Source organism: Hetaerina americana, unplaced genomic scaffold, assembly GCF_022747635.1.
Source record: "Hetaerina americana unplaced genomic scaffold, ioHetAmer1.1.p SCAF_7, whole genome shotgun sequence".
NCBI lineage: Eukaryota > Metazoa > Arthropoda > Insecta > Odonata > Calopterygidae > Hetaerina > Hetaerina americana.
The window spans coordinates 5438390-5462449 of NW_027287316.1; the positions used below are offsets into that span (position 1 = coordinate 5438390).

At 34.8% G+C, this 24060-nt stretch overlaps 1 protein-coding gene across 7 annotated transcripts in view; it reads right to left on the reverse strand.

Annotated features, from left to right (window-relative positions):
- Positions 1-24060, reverse strand: part of LOC139696143 (collagen alpha-1(XVIII) chain-like) — a 333407-nt gene that overhangs the window by 10395 nt on the left and 298952 nt on the right. For 6 of the 7 annotated variants that reach the window (XM_071594749.1, XM_071594747.1, XM_071594744.1 and 3 more), the window contains 11 exons: positions 21888-22061; positions 19907-20024; positions 14091-14195; positions 13627-13763; positions 12738-12890; positions 11575-11691; positions 5772-5879; positions 4393-4566; positions 3378-3510; positions 2688-2774; positions 605-723 (listed from right to left, as the gene is read on the reverse strand). In XM_071594749.1, the coding sequence (XP_071450850.1) occupies positions 605-723; positions 2688-2774; positions 3378-3510; positions 4393-4566; positions 5772-5879; positions 11575-11691; positions 12738-12890; positions 13627-13763; positions 14091-14195; positions 19907-20024; positions 21888-22061 (1425 nt within the window). The remainder of the gene's footprint in view (positions 1-604; positions 724-2687; positions 2775-3377; positions 3511-4392; positions 4567-5771; positions 5880-11574; positions 11692-12737; positions 12891-13626; positions 13764-14090; positions 14196-19906; positions 20025-21887; positions 22062-24060) is intronic. The other variant, XM_071594748.1, reaches the window with a different exon arrangement.

Genomic DNA, 24060 nt, shown 5'->3' on the forward strand with positions numbered 1-24060 from the left:
CTCTCCTATGAGTACCTATGGTGACGGAGCATCATTCCTGAAAATGCTGGTGTCCATTTTCAGGTGGCTTATTCATGCCATTCCTTGACCGGGACTCATTCTGAGTTGACCGGGAAACACCTGATCTCTCAACTTGCTGGGCCGATGTGATTTACCCCCAAAACTGTGAGGGGTTTATGCAACCAAAGTCCCCGATTCTTGGGCCGAGACATGGCGTTAGGGAGCTGTTTCACCCACTGTATGTATACAGGTATGTATGTAGACATATGAATGTACATATGCATATGTCTGCATACATACATATATACATACCAGTATGCATACATAGTTTCAACTTATATCTACAGAGATATATCTATTAAGAGAGAAACAGGGGTTATCTGGTAGGTAAAGAGAGAAATGGGATCTGATAGAGTTAGAGTGGAGCAGGGAGGTGATCTGATAGAGAGAGAAAGAGTTAGAGAGGATCTGAGGCTATGTTCATATTGCAAAATGTCTGGTTACAGATCTATCAGTTTTTTGTTATAATGATTTACCATCAATTAATGTTTCTTTCTAGTTTGGATTTTAAAGATTTTCCTACCTTTACCTTGATTTGACTTACCTTGTTCATGGTTTCCGCATTTGGAAATGTAACTGCCCCTGGGACAATTTTTGTAGTTTGTTCCTCATGATGATAGGCACGACCAGGAGGGCCCGGAGGACCCGGAGGGCCAGGAGGACCTGCATTTAATATAAACAAATTGTTATAGTTTTCATTTCAGAGGCTACTTTGAAAACTGATAAAGTTAGTAAAATCCTAACACCAAGTTTCTACCAGATCAGTCTACCACCTGTGTTAATTATTACCTTGTGATAATTATTAGTCTGTTTTAGCATTACTTTGTGGCAAAAAAATGGATGGGCTGAATTTCATATATTCATTTAAAATATGAATGAAAGGAAATCTTCAAACGATTCTGCAGAGAAACTATTTTTAGACATAAGACCACCATTCTCACAATTAGTGACAATTTAAAATCAGCCATATTAACAAGCTCTCTCCAATGATTAGTTCAACCAATTAGACAGAACTGGATGTAAACTTGAGAAGGGAAGATATATGACCACATAAAAACTCCATGGAGCAAGCTGTCTCATCCTTTCATCATATAGTGAATACTAAATAGGAAAAGCTTTTTTAAAAAACTCTGACTATTGACCATCAAACATTCACCATCTAAAAAGCAGATGGAAATATGTAGAAAACAAAGGGATATCAATGATTTAATGACAATCTCCCTGGAAAAAAAGGCATTCAATATTGGGCTCCGAAAGACAAAAAAGCACCAAGATCCATGGCCTTGTCCATGGTATAGATGTGGAATATAAAACGAGGTTTTTAAAAAATTAAAGACAATGAGGGATAAATGTTCCAATGTATCCACAGTCAAAAAGGGTAGTGACTTTGGCATTAAAATAATAGAAGAAAATTGAATATTAATACCACAACCTGCAATGATGCTTTAAGTGTAACTGTTATGGACTCTTTATATTGTCTGGCTACTGCAAGATGCTGTAGGTGTGCAGGTGATCACGAAAGAATAAACTGAGTGACTGGACTTTTCTGGAAAAAATTTCCTAAAAAACATTCATCACCAAGGTGAAAATGGTAATGCCAGAATATGAGCCAATGAAAGGCTTTGACACTTTGCTCATTTCTACCAGTGACCTGAAAATAAAGCCTCAGTTGGTTTATCTCTCTGACAATTATCCAAGTCTGTAAATAGCTTTCACATCAAGAATACTGTCATCAAAGTCAAGAAACCAGTAAATGAAAAAATGGAACTTTATTTCAGCCTGCTTTGCCTAGCTAGGAAGATTCACATTATAAAAAATATGCACAAAGATAAAATGTTGGTAGTGTAGTAATATTTGGTTAAAAGTAATTGCCAAATATACCATCTAATCAACATGCAACAGAAAACGTTTTTACTTTTCAATGTTGCTTTAGGTATGTTTATCAAGAGAATATTTGTTGATGACAATAGCAATTAAGTCTATCAAATCAAATATACATGGAACAAGCTGTTTTCTTAGCCACTTCTCATTACAAATTAAAAATCACGTTTTACTTTTTATTCCACTAATAAGTATTTTGTAATTTGGTAAAGCATTGCATGTAACATTGCACTGCATTAAACTGCAAAGTTGAAGTTGGTTTTCAAACTATCCAGACAGATTACTACATTCGAGGGTTTTGGATACAGGGGTGATTCAAACTGCTAGATTGTTTTATTGTGCTACATTAAATTATAAAATCAACGGTGACAGTAACTTTGGCGACATTTATCACCATATTGAGTTATATCAATAAAAACATTGAAATAGTTCAGCACAGCAATTAGGTAAATGTAATGACACCAAGCACTGTCAGACTACTGATGTAATTGGGTTAGACAAGCAGCACCAATGCCCCACCACTCCAGATTCTTCTCAATCCACTGAATAAAAAAAGAGACATAACCTGTAATTTAAAAGTAAAATTCTCCAAGGGTAGTGATAAGAAGAGATGTGAACACTCTAAGCATTAAATATAGGACCAACTCTACAAGTTACCAAATGCAACTTCAAGTAGCACTTTATAAGTATCACCAAACTACAAATGTAAGAGAAAACTCTAAATTATTTCTAATTTTGATGCTCACTTATGCTGGAAGTAAATCCACCTTTCAATTCTTTCAGTTGATTCAGCTCTTTTAGAGCTCTGAGCTCCTCCATACTTCCTCTTGTTCCTTACATCATGATAGCAGCGTGAATTAGAATAAACACAGTGTTGAAAAACGGCACTGAGTAGAGTCACAAGATCAAATTTCAAGATAGCACTTGTTGTTGATTAAATAACAGAAGATAAGAGGCTGTATTGAGCAGAGAATGAGACACATCAATCAATAGCAGTATTTCTATATAGCACAGCACAGCACAGCAATATATAGCAGTACATTCCTTAAATTCTTGCCTCAGTGGAGCAGCACATACAAAGTTGCATGCCATCATGAAGACAGTAATCTTGCAGCAAGCCAAGAAATTATTCCAAATGATTATTTATAATGATCAATCATAAGGGAGAATGAGATTGGCGTTAACAGTTGAAGAGGCCAAAGACACATGGAGGGTTTTAGTTTACAAGAAAGAAGGGCAGATAAGGTTTTTCTGTAAATGCAGTGAGCTTCAAGATTAAAATGTTCTGCGCTCTTTTTATGTTAAAAAAACATTACCATGGTGTATGATATGATTCTATAAGGCTGCAAATTCAAGCCTCAGTTTCTCTGCTCAAAAACCTTCCGTAGCTAAGGAAGTGAAATTAATACATTGAAATGAAATATTTCTTCTCTTACCAGGTCTCCCAAATCCAGAAGCATCTCCATAGATATATTCTCCAATGGAGCCTCTTGAAAAGCTTGATGGACCAGGAAGTCCCATTTCTCCCTTTTCTCCAACAATTGAGATACCAGGGGCACCTGGGGGGCCCTAGGAAAAGAACAGGAGCCTACTTCAGACATGGATCAATGGACGACCATTTAACCAAAATTAGATAATCCAAAATTTCCCAATAAATTGTTGTTACCTAGCCACCTATAATAAAAGTACTTTGCCCCCTGAAATTACATGCTACATCTCCATTAAGTTTAATTTTGGATTACATTGAGCAATCCTTTCAACACAGAAATTTTGGCGCGTAAATCTAATGCCAGAACGTCTCCCCTTCTTGGCTGTCGAAAAGTTACCACAGCTGCTGAGGACATTTTGACATTACAATTATTTTTATTTAATTTTTTTGCTGTTTAATATTTTAATGTCTGAGGTCCCTGCAGCTCATAGAGAAAGGGAAAAGAACAAATAGAGTATTGCAACTGCGCATGATAAGATGCAAAAAAAATGAAATATTTTTAAAATTGCTTATACAAAGTTATAATAAAAGAGAAATGGACAAATGTGCAAGCTTGAGTAACACTGAACACTGGTATGAAGAAATGGCTGGGGGAAGGAGGATTTTGCTCCAAAGGAAACAAAAAGTCAAAACAAGGGGAACAAATGCCTATTTTACGGAAGGAACATGCATTATATTGCGGGGATTGACAAACTGCATGAAATGTGAAATAAAAATGGTTTAGAGTGAAAAATGATGTTTTAATTTTTATGAGGACCTTTCAAACTACCCTCATAGTTTTATTCTAGCACCCTTTGCACCCTAGCACAAAATGGTATTTCCTGTATTTAAATTTTTTACATTTGAAAGGTTTATTATTTACATCAAAGCTTTGTTAATATGCATTGAAAAAATTCAGTCATTGGTATCATTTAATAGAATGATTAGAATTATGGACTTCAAATAATTTTTTTACAACTTACGGGTTCGCCTGGAGGTCCTGGAGGTCCCGGGATAGGGAGATATATTGGGCCTCGCCCTGGTTCATTGGAGCCTGGGCCTGGAGGCCCGGGTGGTCCCATTGGTCCAACAGGCCCTCGAGGTCCAGAGACACCCGGTGGGCCACGCACTCCTGTATCTCCCTTGTCTCCTTTCATCTACAAAGTAAGGTGGTAATTCATTTTTCCAACACTTTTCACCATCCTATGGCATAGATTTCATTTCAAAGATACCCCATATATCTGAAGGGAAGAGCTTCAACTGGAGCCTCTGACACTGTGACCTCTTGGTCTATTGAGCCAACCCATATTTAATCTGTCTGCCACATGCACCATGGTAACAGAGCATGGAGTTCACCCATCCAACCTTTGTTGTGGCCCAAAATTTTGGTTCTTTGATAATAAAACAGGAAACTGTGTGTCAATATTGCTAGGCCCTTGCTCTTAAGATGTAGCAAAGCAAGCAAAAATCTTAAATATAATCTTTTGGCTCTTGCAATGTCTGTGTTACCACTTAATACTACTCAAGAAGTATCCAGTTATTGAGTATTTAATCACAATATATGATTAATTTCCCTTGGATTAGCAAGCAGATGAAAACTTCAAAAGCATAAGCCATTATGCTCTTACCTTACGAAACTATATCTTACGAAAAAATTAGCTTCATAATTTAGATGTAAATGTGAAGCAAATAGTACATAAATAAAGTAGAGTCATATTTTAATCCTTAAATTTCTTGAAAGGAAAGCATGAAAATATATGTGCCCAACAATCATTAAAATTGAAAAAAATCTAGGGCACCAAATTATGCAGAGGTAAATAAAAATTTATTTAAATCATGTTTTCATCATGATTGAGGGGCATCATGATGATTAATTTGAAAGTAAAGCTTAAATATGACACATGACTTTCATGACATTTATAATGAAGGAACTAAGTGATGATTAAAGACCCTGTAACATGGAAATAATGATCACACCGTAATCACACATCAATGTGTGACCCTTGCAACTCTGCGAACTCTCCACCTAACAAAGAGCTCCATCTTATGAAGAATATCTTTTTGGCTCCTTAAGGGGCCTAGGGGAGTTTTAGTTCAAATGAGTTACTGTACTTCCTGGCCCATAGGATCAGGGCGAATAACATGAACCCTCATTTCTTTCGGTTAGAATTTACAAAAAATACTTGGATCAGCCAGAAAAGAAACCAAGTATTTTTATGTATTAATATTAAAGTGCTAAATATTCCAGTCTCGTCCATAATAGCTTTAATACTTAATACAAAGGAAATTAAAATGTTGGGCAAATACATTGTCATGGTGTGCTACCTAACAATGAGCACACATTCAGAAAAAGTGTACTTACCCCTGAGGAGTAAGGGCCGTAACCATCACCAGGATCTCCCTTATCTCCTTTAAGGCCAGGCATCCCGATCCCTGGAGCCCCTGGGGGACCTGGCCTCCCTGGCTGCCCCTGCACAACAGTGCGGAGTAAGGGGAATGTGCATACAATTTCTTAATTGAACATTTTTTTAGATTATTGTAGCATGCATTGCCTATGCTTAATACATACAGTAATATGGAATAAATGTTTAAACTTGAGTGCAAAAAAATACATTCAAAACCGTATCACAAATAATAAATCAAAATATTAAATATGGAATCTCGACATGGAATGTATGGACAGTTTACCAATTTTTTTTCTTCACTTAGAGATGGGATTTAATTTCACTTTTTTCAACGAGCCATCATGTTAGCCTTTTTCTTTATCAACATTAAGCTAAAAATTGATTAGTCTTAAAATTCATTATGAATTCTCTCAAGAATTTAAATATATTTCAAAAGATAAGGAATCCAAATTATAGAACAACATTCAAAAATTGACCTAACTATATAGAATGTATAGCATATAACTTAGTAATATAAATCAAAATGCCATTGAAGTGGTTACATTTTGATGGGAAAAGCCAAGAATTCTACCTGCTCTGGAAACTAAAATTCAGTGGGCCTTTCAATAGTTGAATTAGAATCAATGAGATTTAAGGTAAACTGTGATATGTTTCCCCAGTTATAATTATTTAAAACAGGTAATGATTTCAGCAATGAGCCAGCCCATTACATTTGACTAAACAGTGAAACATTGCTTAATGAGCACCTTTCAAAGAGACTAAATTTTATGATTAGCAACAATATTGTGCTCATAAATGACTCGCTTAATGAGCCACTTTGCTCATAAAGAGTAGCAGGGAGAGTAGAATTCCAGGAATTGATTACGTGTCTGCTACTGCAGTTTGTGTTCAGCACTCATTCTACTGGCATCTGAGGATCTCTAGTGATCACGCATTTTTCCAAACTTGAGCTCAGACATTATTTGTAATTTTTTGGTGCAGTTAAATAAGGGGAAGGTGGAATTGAGCAGATCAACAGCATAAAACAGTATCCTTGACAGGGGCTCAAACCACACACACACACACACACAGACACACACACACACATATTTATATTTATGCATATATATGTATATATATATTTTTTTAAGGTGATCTACCGGTTAAGGTAGGTTTTTGGATGGACACAACTACCAAACAAACATTTTATTACTCCTAACAAAACACAAAATCCAGCATCCTACCCTATATCAGGTCCCTCTTCATCTCTGAGAACTTTCTTCCTCCCTTCATCCCGTCCAACATCCCTATCCTGTTCCTTCCCTTTCCTCGTTTGCCTAACATTCTCCCCTCTATTACAGTCTTCAACATCCCACTGCCGGTCATACCCCCTTCAACCACTTTTCCTGCCTCCATAGGATTTCTCCCAACAAACCCCTCTCTTCCCCCACCATACCAAGTACTTCCTCATTTGTTTTCTTCTCTGTCCATTTCACCTTCTCCATTCTTCTCCACACCCACATTTCAAAAGCCTCCATTCTACGTCTATCCTCCTGCTTCAATGACCACTTTTTCGCACCGTACATAGCTACGCTCCATATCAAAGTTTTTACGAGTCTTTTCTTAACATCCTTACTCAACGTCCCTCTCATCAACTCCCTCCTCCTTGTGAAAGCCTCTTTGCCTAGCGCAATTCTTCTCCTTACGTCCCTACTACTTTGACCGTGTTGGTCCAAAACACTACCGAGATACGTAAACTGCTCTACCTGCTCTAGTTTTTGCCCTCCTATTTTAATATTTAGCTTAGCCTTTTCCTTTCTATAAAATCGCATAACCTTTGTTTTATCAATATTGATTCTCATTCCATACCTGTCGCACTGAATTTCCAATTCACTAAGCAATGCTTGCAAACCTTGGCTGACTGACAAACTAAAGCTTGACCATCAGCAAACCAAACTGATTTTATGGATTCCCCACCCACTTTCATTCCTACCTACAGTTCTTCTCATGCCTCTTTGATCATTTCCTCTGCATACAGGTTGAACAGCAACGGTGATAATGGGCAACCCTGCCTTACACCCCTTCCTAACACTGCCTATCCGGACTCCCTGTTTCCCACCCGCACCTGAGCAGTCTGAGACATGTACAGGTTGCAGATTAGCCTCCTTTCCCTCCAATCTATTCCTATTTTCTGCAATATACTCATTAGTTTTTCCCAATTCACTCTATCAAACGCTTTTTCGAAATCTACGAAACAGGCAAATACCTCCTGGTTTTGTTCTATATTCCTCTCGATTAATAATCTCATTACTGCAATGGCATCACGCGTACCTCTCCCCTTCCTAAACCCAAACTGATCATCCCCTAAGTAATCATTTGCCCTACTCTCTATCCTTTTGTTTATGATCCTGAGAATAACTTTAGCTGCGTGGGATATCAACCTTATTGTCATGTAGTCCTCACAAGATGTAGCCTTTACCTTTTTCGGAATAGGAACTAAAACTGATCTCACAAAGTCTTCCGGTTAGATTCCTTCTTCATAAATACTGCGAATCAGCCCATATAGCCTCTTCCTCCCACATTTTCCTAAGCATTTTAAAAGTTCCACGGGAATGTTATCCACCCCCATGGACTTATTTAGTTTCATCTCCCTTAATGCCCTTTCTATCTCATCGTCTAGTATGCCTGGACCTAAGCTCTCTTCCTCTACGTCATATTCTTTTTAAATGTCTAACTTTGTTGGTCTAAGCTCTTTACTATACAGTTCTTCTATATACTCCTTCCATCTTTCTTGGATCTTTCCTGTGTCAACTATTACCTTACCCGCCTTATCTCTAACTGTTAGCATAGCTCTCTCTTTCTTACTTCCCGATAACGATTTAACTTTGCTGTACAGCGCACCGATTTCACCCTTCACCCTTCCTCTGCAGACTTTCCATATCCTCGCACTGTGTCTTCCACCATGGTTCTTTTGCTTTATTTGTTATATATATATATATATATATATATATATATATATATATATATATATATATATATATATATATATATATATATATATATATATATATATATATATATATATATATATATATACACACATATATATATTTAACAAATAGAAAAGAATAGCAGAATAGCAACATTTAAAAGAACACTGACACTGTAAATTGTTCGAGCTTTCGGCCCTCTCAGAGGCCTTCTTCCTTCCCTCCCAGAGGCCTTTATGAAGAAGGCCTCCGAGAGGGCCGAAAGCTCGAACAATTTACCGTGTGAATGTTCTTTTAAATGTTGCTATTGTTTTCTATTTGTGTTATATTGTGTCAGCCCATATATATATTATATATATATATATATATATATATATATATATATATATATATATATATATATATATATATATATATATATATCTTTTATGTGGAAAGGAAACATATTGCATGCATTATTAGTATAGCAAGATAGTCCAGTTGAGTAAATATCATGTAATGATTAAAGAAGAATGGAATCATTGCCTCAAAGCCAGAGTTTTATTGGCTAAAGATAATAACATAAATGATTAATACATATAGATTAGGAAAATGATAGGCTCTAGTACCCACCCTTGAGGGAACTAGATCCTTATATTTTAACTATAAGAGTTCTATTAAACATATAAATTTTAACCATAATTTTTCTATAAAACATAACTTTTGCACCAAGACCCTATTCCCAATTAACCCAAAAGCTTCAAATTGAGTTAATAATAGGAAACGACTAACATTATTAATTGATTTGGGAAAATCAGTAAATTCTATCTAAACTTTAAAATTTCAAGAAGTGCCATTTTCTTTGCAATGTACCACATCCAGTTTGTAACCTTATGTATGATCATATTTGCTGTTTCTATTTTGATATTATTGTTTTACTTATTGTTTTATAATGACTGCTACTCTATGAAATAGAATTATTATGAATAACTTTTAACTCATACATAATAAAAAGCTTCTTTCATCGATCAAGAAATTGTAATGACACTTGGCTCCACTCATATCCATGCCATATCAAACACCATTATAATAGCTACTGAAAATGACGACTCATATATCTCACCTTATTTGACTGGATTGAAAGCACAGAGAAAAAATTAAAATAAATGTAGCACAATGGACATAATTGTTCACCAAAAACAATTTAATTAATCAATGCAATTTGTATAAAGTTTTTAAACTGTGAAAAAATTTGGTTAATGTGCCATTTGTTAACTTTTTTAATTTTTCTAAATTTTAAATTTTCTTTCATTAAATTTTTAACATTACAGTGAATACAAAATTGATTAAAATAATCAAAAAATGAATTACAAAACAGCATACCTGTAATTCTATTTGATGACACATTTGAACTCTTTTCTCCAGCTCAACCATATTCATAAAAACAAATTTCAAACTAATTTAAACATTAATTTTTGCATGCTACTTAACATCATGGGAAAAATATTTTTTAAAAAAATTCATCACTCTTCTCAAAATACTGGATGGTGAAATTGTTCCTTTTTGTGGCTATGATTTCAAATGACATTTCAAATCAAATAATTGTCATCACTTACCTAAACAGCCTAACAGAACAGCATCAAAAATCTATAATCACCATATCTCATAGAATTTATAACATCAGCAAAAAAGAATAAATAACAGTTTGGCAGTGAGGCACAAGCTTTGCTATCTTTATTTTACTACAGTACCATCCCAGCTTAAGTTGAGTACTATTTTATAGGCAATCTACCAATTAAGGTTGGCTTTAGATGGACACAACTACAAAGTAAAATCTTGTCTCTCCTAACAAAATACAGCCTACTCTACAACAGGCCCCTCTTCATCTCCATATACTTCCTTCCTACCTACATTTCGTCAAACATCCCTACCCTATTTCTGCTCCTTCTTTGCTTTCCTAACATTTTCCCTCTATCACAGTCTTCAACATCTCACTATAAATAAATTTGCTTTGTATCCATTTTTCCTGTCTCCTCATGATTTCTCCCAACCATACTTAGCACCTTCTCATGGACTACAACCTTGACGTGGTAGAAGGGCTTGTGCATTCCAATGAACCCTAGACTGTGTTGGATGAAATAGCTGTGTTGGCTGGAGCAATGATGATTGCTTCTGGTAGGGCCACCAGATAGGTGGAAGGTTAGGAGCCAAGCGAAAGATAGTCCATGCAATGTTCGTTCCTCAGTGAGGTGGCTGCAAAGGCATTTGACCTCACTGGGGTCAGAAGTCATTGAGTGATGGTGTCTGTTCTAAACGCTATTTAGGAGGGCAATAAGAAACCACCTCAGTTATCCCCAAGATTTTCAAGTTGAATATATTGAATGGTATTTCCATTTGCATACTGTCATCTGTCTCATTGTGGATCAATAAACATATTATTCTTTAAGTGATTTCTAAGCGATGAACAATATTTCTGTTTAATACACCCTGGGGAGTCAGATCTTCATTTATAGGTAACTCTATGATTTGTTTTGTCACATATAATTAGCATCACATAACTTGTCATCACACCATGCATTGTCATTTCATCCATTGGTTGAAAAGAATTTGAAAATGCAAATCGAACTGTGTAACTTATTATACACAGCTGATAAGATGTTCACACAAAAAACAAACAAAAGTCTTTATATTCATCGCATGCACCAAATAAATGCAAGAACAGTTTCATATAGCAAATGTTTGAGTCAATTAGCAAATTAAATTTCTCATTATTCAAGCAAAAACTAGATAAGAAAGATACTGCACAACATACCATCCAACCTGGATGTCCTGTCTCACCAATGCTGCCAGGCTTTCCTGGTGGACCAATGGGGCCTGCCGTACCTTGTTTTCCCCTTCTGCCCCTCTTACCTCTGTCTCCCTTTTCTCCCTGTTGAGAAGAGGAGCAAGGAATAAAAACTGTTTCCGAATAAGTCATGTCATTGTTTGATATCACTCCATATCTGAACACCACACTATTTAGTTGAATGCATTCTCAAAATCAACAAAGGAAGCAAATGTAACCTGACCACATTGTGATATTCTGAAATTCTTTTCCATCAATAATATTATTGCTATGGTGTTATCTGTCAACCTTCCTAAATACAAACTACATGTGAGTTTACCCCCTTCTCCCAACATTTGTGAATGTACCTTACCGATTAGACTATGTGCTAGGAGAAAATTAAACAAATCAAATGATTGTCTACAGTTCTCAAATATTGCTGTTTTTTCTTTTCATGGGATGAGAATCGATATTTATTAATCACAGTGGTCATGGTGTGGTGTAGTTTTTCCACTGAGTATGGGGAATAAAGTCAATTATATCTAATTATTATTATTAACAGCAGTCCAACAGCTTAGAGTACGCATTTGATAGATCATGACATCACACACTGTTCGCAGCATATCCCATAGATAGCATGACACAAAATAGCCTTTAACAACAAATTAAAATATCACATTATTTACTTCTGCATACTGTCTATTGGTATCATTATTATTTTGAGCTGAGTTCAAGTAGTTCACATTTCTGCCATTAGTGGCACTCCGTATTCATGCCATATTCAAATTATTCGCTAACATCTCTCCCATTACTGCTCTCTTTTTTAATGGGTTAATTTTTAATGGAATGAAGCCCAAAAAGTCTTTCATAAATGCTTATGTAACTGCATTAAAAATGTTAAATTTTTTTAATCCAGAACACTCGGGCACAAATTTTGAGAAAACTGAAAATGAAATCATGAAAATATGGGTTTCCATACATGTTGGAAAAATAGAAAATTATATGGGATATGATAAAAACTTTGTAAATACCGGAAAATGCATTTTCCGATAATGCAAATAGTTACTTTGTGTGCGTGTAGGTGTACCTATATAGAGCATATATAGGAGTATAGGGTGTATATATGGAGCATAGGCAGAATTTATGGTTACCTTAACTGCTATCACATCTGTGTGCTGCCCTGAAGTAATGGTTGTAACTACTCCAGGAGGTCCTCTTTCTCCCTTCTCTCCTCTCACTCCAGCAGCACCAGGTATTCCAGATGAACCTGGAACTCCAGGTTCACCCTTCTCTCCTGTTGGGCCCTTAAATATTAAATGCAACTTTCATAAATAACATTTTCAATTAAAAAAAAATAAATTCAAATTTTAAAATTTATTGCAGAACCATGTTCAAACGTAGACCCATTATTATTTTTCTAAATGAGCCCCGGGAATATTTCAGTCAAATTAATTGAAATGAATATGAAACCTTTCTCATAACCTTTTGCAAGGGTTAATGGAAGCTAGAGCATCTATTTTCCCCAGTCAAGTACACATATTTTCCTTCACTAGAAATGGAACTCACATTAAAATGTTTACATCACTAACCTATGATAATTACTGCATATTTGAAATTACAAGTGTTTATACATGATGCTTAAAGCTTTTTCCTTCAAAATGTCTGCAGCATGCATATCCTCTTCTCAATTTGGTGATTTTAATCAAAGACCCAGTGCTAACGACTACCTTGCACATATTAAGACAAAGGGTGAGGCAAAGGTGCTGTGGCCTCCCCTTAATTGGCAACACATAAATTATGAAAACATAAATTGAAATTCTCAGTAACAAAATGGTACGATTGAAAGAGTGTATAAATGTGACAGAGGTGTTGGAAATTTGTAGAAACTGTGGAAAATTGGTAAAAAAAAGACTTTTAATTTGTGACTTAAAATTGTTTAGCTTAAAATGTGTCCATGCCAAAAGGGAATGGCACAAGGAGTATGAATTCAAGGAAAAAGTCGTCACGTGGAGTGAATTCTATAGCGGTCCATCAACTCACCTGTATTCCATTAACACCAGGCATTCCTGATTGCCCCCTCTCACCTCTGTCTCCTTTCTCTCCTTTGGGGCCATAAGGACCTAGATCACCTTTTATGCCTGGATCTCCTTTGTCACCCTTCAATCCAGCCATTCGACCTGCGCAAATATTCATTCAAATGACAATGGTCAATTTAAGTGATGCAAGCTATTCATGAGCTGTCTTAATGTTAATATTGCATGTTTATTTAGATTTAATTTAATTTAATTATTTTCCCATTACATATCAAATATTTAACCAGAATATGTATTTTACTTGAATGTTATATCATGTTTAATTAACTAAGCACTTTGTTGAATAAAATGGCAACGTTTACTCTATAATATTTACACAGAGTCCAAGTGGGTTTTTCCAATAAGAGGTATAATATGTGACATGGGAGGAAAAGAAACAAGTTTAATGCATAGGCATACTGTCAAACTTACTTGTCCTGGAACCATCCCCAAGGTATTCCATGGGCTCATCTGGACCATATATGGATATTCCTGGTGGACCAGGTGGACCAGGTTTTCCAAGGTTACCTGGTTCTCCTGATCAAGGGAAATTAGATCTGATTATTAGGGTGGCTTGGAGACTATTTAATAGGCTAAGCAAATGCAAAATGTACACAAAAATATCACTACACCAGCATCTAAACATTCTCTATCACTGACAATGAGAAGAAGGTAGCCAAAATTACAAGCTTAATCACAAAATGTTAATGGCAATGAGAAAAATGATGTAATTCCTTTTATTGATTTTGCATGAATGCACATAAGTTTAATTATACGTAGTTTTATTATTGCAATTCATTATATATCTATGACAAGGTAATTTACTGACAATAGCCAATGCAGCAGAATGGCAGAAAGGCAATTTACATGAACTCCACACTGATGCAAGGATTTTGGATTAGAATTCAATTGCATTCAATCAAAAGAATTGATATCAAATTTTGGTAATAAATTCTTAGGAAAAAATTAAACTTAAGAACATATGTTTCTAACCGGAAAGTTAACATGACGAGTTTATTGACAGGAAAGAAATGTTATCACGAGTTAAATGAAATAGAACTCACTGAAGCAGTTAATGTTATTTGCATGAGTATTATTGAGTAATAAATTTTGAATTTTGAGGAAAAGTTGGGGAGTTCTTAGTATTTTTTCTGCGAAGTGTGAATGTGGTGCAAACCAGACAGTATGACAAAAGTGGTCCAGAACTTGTGAAATATGAAGCACACAAGTGATGCTCAATAAATTAAGCATCATTGTTATAATTATTTGTATGAGAATGGAGTGTTGCAATGATTTTTCGTATCTAACACATTTATTCAGAGGAAGTTTTCATTTTTTACTTAGTCATAGGAAGGAAAATATTCTTTAGTTCCTTCTAGGATTAGTGCCAGAAATGCAGAATAACAAATAGCAAGAATTTTTTAAATATCATTTTTCATCAACTAATTGATATTAACAACCTGGTTATTGCTAATTACTCCAATGATAAGGAAAAATAGCATCCAAATTTACTTCAACCAATTTCTAATTACAGATGGCCTTGAAAATAAAAATTGTCTGAAAATTTCATTGGGCACTTTCAGACACTGTTTAACAAAATATGAACTTTGAACTCTTATGAAAATTTGCTCTGCATAATATTTGTTAGCAAAGAATGGGGCATGCTATACGTATAGTTTCATGCTGCATGACACAGAGACTCAAATTCTACCATCAAAAAAACTCTTGAAAGGTCTAATTTGCCTCAGCACTGGATAAATAAAAAAGAACATTACAGGAGGCATTCGATGGTTTCTGGCTCAACTTTGTTGAAGTTCATGTTCATTAAATGACAAAATTAAGAGAAGAATTTTTTCACGGTTCTGGGAACAGTGAAAAATACCTTGTATTCTTCATTTACAGGAGGTATAATATCAAGTGCATAGTAACAGTATTTATTTAGGGTTTTGGCTGGGACAAAACAAAAAGTATATAAAGTTGTGGAAAATGTGTAATTGGATGATGCACATTATTTTACTTCACACCTAAAGACTCATCCTTTCATTTATGACTATTCTACTCAAACATTAATCAAAACAAAGGCTCAAGTCTGTAACTTTTCTCTGCGAGAGAAAAGAGAAAATGTTTATTTTCCTAGAATTTTCCTGGTACAAGTCTTAAACTGAGAGAGAAAACTCTATCTGCCGACCAGAAGGGAGAAAAGTCTGGACTGAGAGAGGTCTAAGGAGAAGTTCTTGTGGGAAGTACTTTGTGAGCCAATGAAATCTTTCATTACTACCTCTGTGTGTTACATCAACCAATTCAAAATTGTGCAATGATTATTTCAATTATGAAACTGATCTTATATTCCATATTTGATAAATATTACAATAAATAAATTGGTTGAGTGTGTTACTTGAAATATCTACCAGGACAATTGCATTTACTGAAAGATGCATTCCTACAAAATACTATTAATGGTACCAACAAGTTACTTTCATAAGTAGATAATAGGCAATATTATATATAAACATTCAAATTAATTTTTTTACAACATTTGAATCCAACCATGGCATTAGCTGTGCTGCTAAAAGTTTTTGATGGTAATCATAGAAAGATCAAAAACTATTTCATTGTAAGTACACCATGGTTATTCCATCAGCGGTCATAATCTAAAAATAAGGAATCACTCCTCCCAAATTTAAATCCTCTGTAAATATTTAAGTACTGAATTCACCTACAAAAATAATCCTGTATTCCATTACTGTCAAAAATAACCTGCAGTTCTTTATATGCTCATCTTAAAGAAAGACATTGATCAAAGAGCTGATCAATGAGATGTAGTGGTTATATGAAATAAATCTTTAAAAGTCTTTCATCAAATCATTATTTGACAAATTCCTATGATGTTTTCACATACATGTGATTGTGGGATTCATGTCAATATGATAGGATATGTATGTTTCATGATTGCAGCTTGTATTGCAATGGAATGGAATTGTGTTTTTTCATCATTAAAAATGGCACTATATTCTACTGATGGTGCCAATGCATAAACGTTTATGAAAGGCCAATGTCATCAATTATCATATCACAATATGCTTTGTACTATTATGTATTGCACATTATTACAATTCCTTGAAAAAGCTCTAAATTTGTTTTCAGCAGGAAGAGGTATATAGCAAAAATAAACATTTCCATGCCATCCCTAGTAACTAAATGAATTCCAAAGGGTAGATAGCAAACTTCAGATATCTATACACACTGTAAAAAGATTACTTTTTTCATCCATTCTAATGCAAACTCACAACAGCCTAACTAATTAACCTGCTACAACTAAGTTATACAGATAAAAAATTTTATCCACCTGCTCTAGTAAAATTACTGATTCTTACCTTACTCTACCTCAATAAAAAATGTATTTTTCTAAGCATAGTCTACGTAGACATCTGATTGCAATTTTTAATATATCACTACTTTAATACTCCTCTAAATTCTAAGCATTCAATGATGCATGTAAAGCAATCACTGGTATGACTTTATAATTTAATGCAGCCCTATCATGATTTTTACAGAAAATTTCAACAAAAAGAACAAATAAGCTGGAGCAATGAAATACTAATATTTATTTCCTGCAACATACGAGGGGGGTCCCATAAGTGCCTGGCCTGACCTAGAGATGGCGATAGTTGTTTGAAAAATATCACTGTATTAGAAAGTAAGCAATCTATTGAGCATATCTTTGAAGTTTCAAGAAGCCACATTGTTTAGTATTAGTTTGGCAGCCATCAATACTGAATGCTGTCAGTGAATTTACAAAAATGGAGAAAATTTGTCATTGTTCTGTAATACAATACTTTTATTTGAGAGGCGTCAGCCCAAGTAATATCAACAAAGAAAATCCACAAAGTGATAATGGATCAACTGAAGTGTGTGAGCAACAGTCAACTGAAAGTGTGTGAGCTAGCAGACATAGTTGGCATTTCAAAAAGTGCAGTACATCGCATATTAACTGAAAATTTTAATGTGAGAAAGCTTTGTGCAAGATGGATGCCACGTTTGCTCACACTCGAGCAAAAAGATGCTGTGAAGATGTTTCAATTGAGTGTTTTGCAAAGTTTTACCGCAACAAAGCAGAATTTTTGCGCCGTTTTATAACCATGGATGAAACATGGGTCCATTACTTCACACTCAAGACAAAAGAACAATCAAAACAATGGATTCAAAAGGGAGAACCACCTCCAAAGAGGAGGAAGATTGTTTCATCTGCAGGCAAGGTCATGGCATTGGTTTGTTGGAATGCACGTGGGATAATTTTCATTGACTATCTTTGTAGGTCGCGGTAGTCTAGGGGGTAGAGTGCCATGAAATGTAGAAATGAATAAATTGAGTTCTCTTCAATACATATTACGAATTCGAAGGACAAATGCCAATGTAACACAAAAATTTAAAATAGTTTTTCATCAGTATACTTTTGGCTACATTATTGGTGAAACTAAGCTACATATTGGAATCTTTGACAAACTGTTAGTTTAGCCATCCTTCTGTAGTATTATTTTCTTTCATTTTCTTATTGGGTGTCCACAAAAAAGTATCAAGTTTCTCCAACAGAGTAGCAAGTTTTGACTATCAAGTTTCTACTACAGTTTGTACAGTGTTCGCCTTCTCGAGAAGGGTGTTCCTATTACACGATGAGTCATCTTCTCAGCAATTCTTGTAGTGCCACCACAGTTCCTTCACGATAACCTTAGTTTGAATGCGATCATTCATGCGGTTAGACGGAGTGTGTCACAGGGTGTCATTTCAGTTTTTGTCCATGTTTTTTTAGATATATAGTGTGGTGAAAACTACCCTTCAATGTATAAAAGAGTTATAAATTGTGTGTGTGAAAGTGACGATGAGAGCATTGAAAAGATGAGAAGGAGCGAAGAAATTGTTTCAAAACCAGCAAGCGTGATTGATTATAATCGAGGAATAGGAGGAGTGGACAAACAAGACCAGTGGCTGGCATACTTCCCATTGATGAGAAAGTTCATGAAAGGAGATAAAAAATGTTCTTTTATATCTTTGATAATGCACTGTTTAATTCTTACACTTTATACTTGAAAGTAAACAAAAACAGAAGAAAAGTATAACTAGTTTCCGTTTGGATGTTGCCGAGGCATTATTGGCAAAGGTCACTCTGCCAAAGTACAATGTTCGTGGACGACCTTCACATGGTAACATACCAGTGCGATTGCAAGCTAAAAATTAGGCTCATTTTCCTGAACATATCTCATCAGCAGCTAAGAAACAACATCAAACAAAAAGATTACATGCATGCTTCAAAAATAACGTCAGAAGTGGGACAATTTGGCAGTGCAAGCACTGCCAGGTACCTTCCCAGACTTTTGCCAGTGTTTTAAGAAATATCATACTTTCTCTGATTATTAATTATATATATGTATATTATATTATGTATTCCAATCTATTGTATAATAATGTTGTCTTACTTTAAACATAAATATTTCCCAAGTTTTTACTTTGTACATAGATTTTTCAATAGCATATATGTAATTTTCTTTTTTGTTAACTTTTAATTTATTATTACAGTTGTAGTTAAAAAGAAAAATCTCTGGATGAAAAAAAATCATTTAACTATATACTTAACAATTTGAAATAATAATCACTTTTTATTTCACTATTCTGTGTCGATTACCAACTACAAAATATCATTTCATTACCTACAATACCATTTTAAAAGAACCACAGAAAAATAAATAAGGGGTTTGGGGCGCGATATTCAGAAAATAAATTGAAGTAGAAGGGGTTAGTAATAATAAAGGATACTCCACCAAAATGAATCTGTACCAATATTTTATTTAATATGTACATCTAATGACTCCTAAAATGCAGAAATTAATCTCACAGGTCCATATTTTGGCTCACAATTGCAGGAAGAATGACAAGTTACTGTTGAAATATTCATTTCCTCATATAAAAATAGGTGACTAATTGCCACAATTACCACATGTCCCATATGACCTCTGCCTTCTGAAAATGCACTATCCAAAGAACTCAGGCAATGATAATAGAATACGTACATGTTGCATGATTATATGTATGTTATGAACGATAATGGAGGATTCTATTGAATTCTTTCCTTTGATACAATCTGATCTTCATTAATACTTTTTTCCTACTCAATTAATTTATTTTATTAAGTATCCTAAACATTTGCCTGGTGCACTACACATCTATTCAATACTATAGAGGTCCAGGAATCTTACCTTTTTCTCCCTTCGTGCCTGGCCGCCCATTATCTCCAGGAATTCCAGGTAATCCATCAATACCAGGAGAACCTGGCTCTCCTTTGAAACCCTGAGCTCCTTGTAAACCTTGATGGCCCTGAAAGTAAATAGTAAAGTATTATTAAATTTATGATCTGACAACTTTTTCAGTTTCATTTATAATTAAAATTATCAAAATCCCACCAATTCTGCTAGCTCACTCTTATTTGTGATTGCTTAGTTAAGTTGAAATAAATTGGAAGGCAATAAAAAAGAGATTACTGAAACCTGCCAGATGTCAGGTTCTGTTCTGTTAGGAGAGGCAATTAAAGGTAACATTGTACCCTTGTATTAGCTGAGCCCAACCAAAGGCTACATTAACCAGGAAATTATCAATAATAATAATGAACATTACCCTTTATAACCACATATACAAGCTTTTACATACTTTTCGATCTCAAGACAAAAGTTGACCAGCCTAAACTTCTTTTCACCCCTTTCACCAAGTCAATATTTTCCTACCATCCTCCCTTCTTCCCCCTCTCCCAAAACAGCATTCCAGTCACCTCAAATAGTTAGTTTCCCAACAGTCCTCTTCTCCTTCAAGAAGATGTTATATATTTTCATACATCCTTTGAATGTGTTTCTCCTTAAATTTCCACTCACTAGTGCCAACTTCCAGGTCTTCCCTGGCATGTAAACTCATCCATGACTAGTTCATTTGGTTACCTTTCCACCGTTAAATCCATTATCCTATCATCTATGTGCATTACATTCCTTACTTGTCTTCCTATGACATTTCTTAGAGCTATTCATTCACCACTCTTTCCTTCCTTCACACCTAAGTAAAATATGGCCATATTTACAATTCTTACTTCCCCTATCACCCCCATCCCAATTCACTCACTCAACATCATGCCCATTTAATTTGTTTCCATTTCACCCTTAAGATGTTCCTTCTTGTAGCACTCTTAGCATTCCATGGCCCATTCCAAGAAACTGCAGGAGATTCCGTGACAGTAACTTTTAACGAAGTCATCCGCTATATCGCATTACAATGCAACAATTTCAGAGTGTAAAAATCATTTGCCTTAACAGGGATTCGAACCCAGATCCCTAGATGCCTGGCCGAGTGCTTTAGCCAGTTAAGCTATTAGGGCGTCCTCTTACACTCTAAAATTTCGGAGGCTTTAAAGGAACAAGATTTTGTGACGAAATACCGTGCATACATTGTCACAGGCATTCGTAGTCCTGCACCGTACACCACAGTCCACGAGGGATCTGGGTTCGAATCCCAGTCAAGTCAAATGATTTTTACCCTCTGAAATTGTTGCATTGTTATTCCATTCCATGACCCATTATGTGTCCATCCACGCTTGAGTTGATACTACTCTCACTGCTTCCCTTGGAGAAGTCAGGTGGGAAATAATTTGACCCCTGTAGCCTTTAGCAAAAGAAGGCAATATCATTGCATCTTACCATGAATGCCCTTAGGGTCTTTCAATACAGGGGTATTCTGTTGGGTTATGAATTTAACTACTATTGATCTCCTGAAGATATTCCTCCACTATTTTGAGGAAGTTCCAAGGGCACCCTCTCCCAACCACTCATTTGCATTCCAAGGAGGAGGCCACTGGCACTTGGCAGTGGTGAGACCCCTTTATTCTGGGGAGTCAATTGGCTACCATAGCCTCATTGACCATGATGGTTTGCAGAACATACTAAACCTAATGCACATTTCTAAGATATATTCATTATGTAGGACAGCCAAAAGTATCCCTGATTACACTGATTTATTTTAATATGTATTTACCTTGAACTCTAAAACAAGTTATTCTATAAAATTGAGAATAAATAAGATGGAGAGGATGTGGTGAACAATTTATTTGCTGAATATTTAAGAAAAGAAAATAGTTTTGGTTGTTTAAATGAGAAATGTGAGTTTTACCATTAGAGAGAAAAACAAGAGTGAGACACATACCCTATCGCCTTTGCCTCCTTTCAGACCGGAATCTCCACGATCACCTTTGCTCCCAGGAACACCCCTTTCTCCTTTAGATCCAGGCATTCCAGGAATTCCAGAATCTCCTTTTGGCCCTGGACTTCCAGGTCTTCCCAGAGAAGGGCCGAACCCTCCAGAGCCAAGGAATGTTTCCTGTTTGAAAATTTTTCCAAATGATATTGTTTCCATAGGGGCCATGAAATTATGACTTAAAAGCTGGAGCATGTGTACAGTAATTATTCAAATGTAGTTGACTTCTCCACTTTCACATTTCACGCAAGGCAAATCTTAATTTTTAATTAGACTGTATTTTATTTTTCATTCAAAACATAATTTAAATCTCAGAAATAGAACACCTAACTTCAGTAACTGTTCTGTAGCTTGCTTCAATAGACTGAATGACCAAATGCATTAAATGATGTACTAGGTACAATTTATTTCAAAGTCACAGTCAACCCTTGGTTTTTTCTATTTTTCAATCAATCATTTATTTTTGTTTGCTTCAACTGTTGATAGTATGCATAACCTACATAATTGTGTTTGAGGGCCTCATTCATAAATTTAAGAAGTAATTGAATTCCTTATATACTTATGGTAATAATAATTCATGGATGTCAGAAAATGTTATTTTATTACCAGAAGAGAAAGTAATAACATTGAGTTGATCAAGTGCATATTAACTGGGAGAATACTCAAAGGAAATATGACAGCTAAATGTACCGCTAACTCAAAAAAGCTCTTTCAGTGTTTTTTTCCGTGATTGATAATGAAAGAGTCTCACTACAGCTCAGAAAGCATAATGATTCACCCGTGTCAATTCAATAGAAGCAGGAGTGGCAGATGAAAAAGACACTGTGGAGCAAGATTACATGTGGTTGGGAAAAGAAAACTGGAAGTACATGGGGTTACAAAATCTGCTCCAAAAATATCAGTCGAGCTGATTTCATAGGGCATGTCAGGAAGGATATTTTTCGCAAAGACAACTCAATAAAATATGGTTTTTAAAATGCAATCATGGGGGATAATAAGTTCTAAGCATTGTTTAAAAAATTACTTGCTAACTTTCTAGCTCAATTTGCTGGGCTTGTCAGTACTTAAATAGAAAAAAACTATATGGACTTGGGATAAATTTGTTTAAGCGTGATTATTTCAAACCCAGATATTTTTGAGTCAAAATTTTCAGTCCAATGAATATTTTAAAAAAATTAGTTTTTACAAAGTATAAATAAACCAAGAGCAGGAATGAAATTCAAATACAGATAACCCTTATTTGATGATATGCTTTTGTGCTTTGTGTTATTTGATTATGTTTCCCATGGATAAAAAATGGATGCAATGTAATACAGGTATAAAACATGATGGAGTGAAGAAATTATTGGGTAATTTTAAAAATTGTAAATTGCCAAAATATATCTCAATGCCAATTCTTTGATTGTAAAATATAAGGGATGGCTGTGGTAGATAATTTAATGCTATGGAGTACAAATAATGTACTCATGTATCTATAAAATAAAAAAATTGCATTAGTATACATCAAAATATATAAGTGACACCATTGCAATGAGATTTAATGAAATTATCATCTGATGAAATTGATTTTGGAATTGCTTCTTTTGGAAAGCTACTCCATTGTCTAATACTTTACCAAAGCACATTGGAAATGATCAATTTTTTGAATTAATATACAACTACAATAACAAAGCAAAATGAAGTGCACAGAAATGGGAAATTAAAAAAATCTTAATAAAGGTAATGTTTCTATGCAATGGCAAAACATATTCCTATTACAACTCTTTAAAACAGCATGCAATATCAAATAAGTATAGACATCATTGGAACATAAAATCCATCAAGCAATAGCTCAAATAGTTTTATGGTTAAATTATTAAAATAGCTTCTAGTATTTATTTTTACAGCAGGGGGCATCAGGCAAAATAAAACCAAAAATGAAAGGCAGGAATACTTTACCTTAAACATACCCCTCGGCCTCCAGTTAGGCTAATTTGGAGTACGAAGAGATTATCAGATAGCAACATTATAAATTCAAAACCAACATCCCATTTTTAGAAATAAATTTTAAAACAAAATTTTCAAGTTATTATAATCGATTAAAAATAGATTTTACAAACATTTCATGATTATTTGCCAGTGG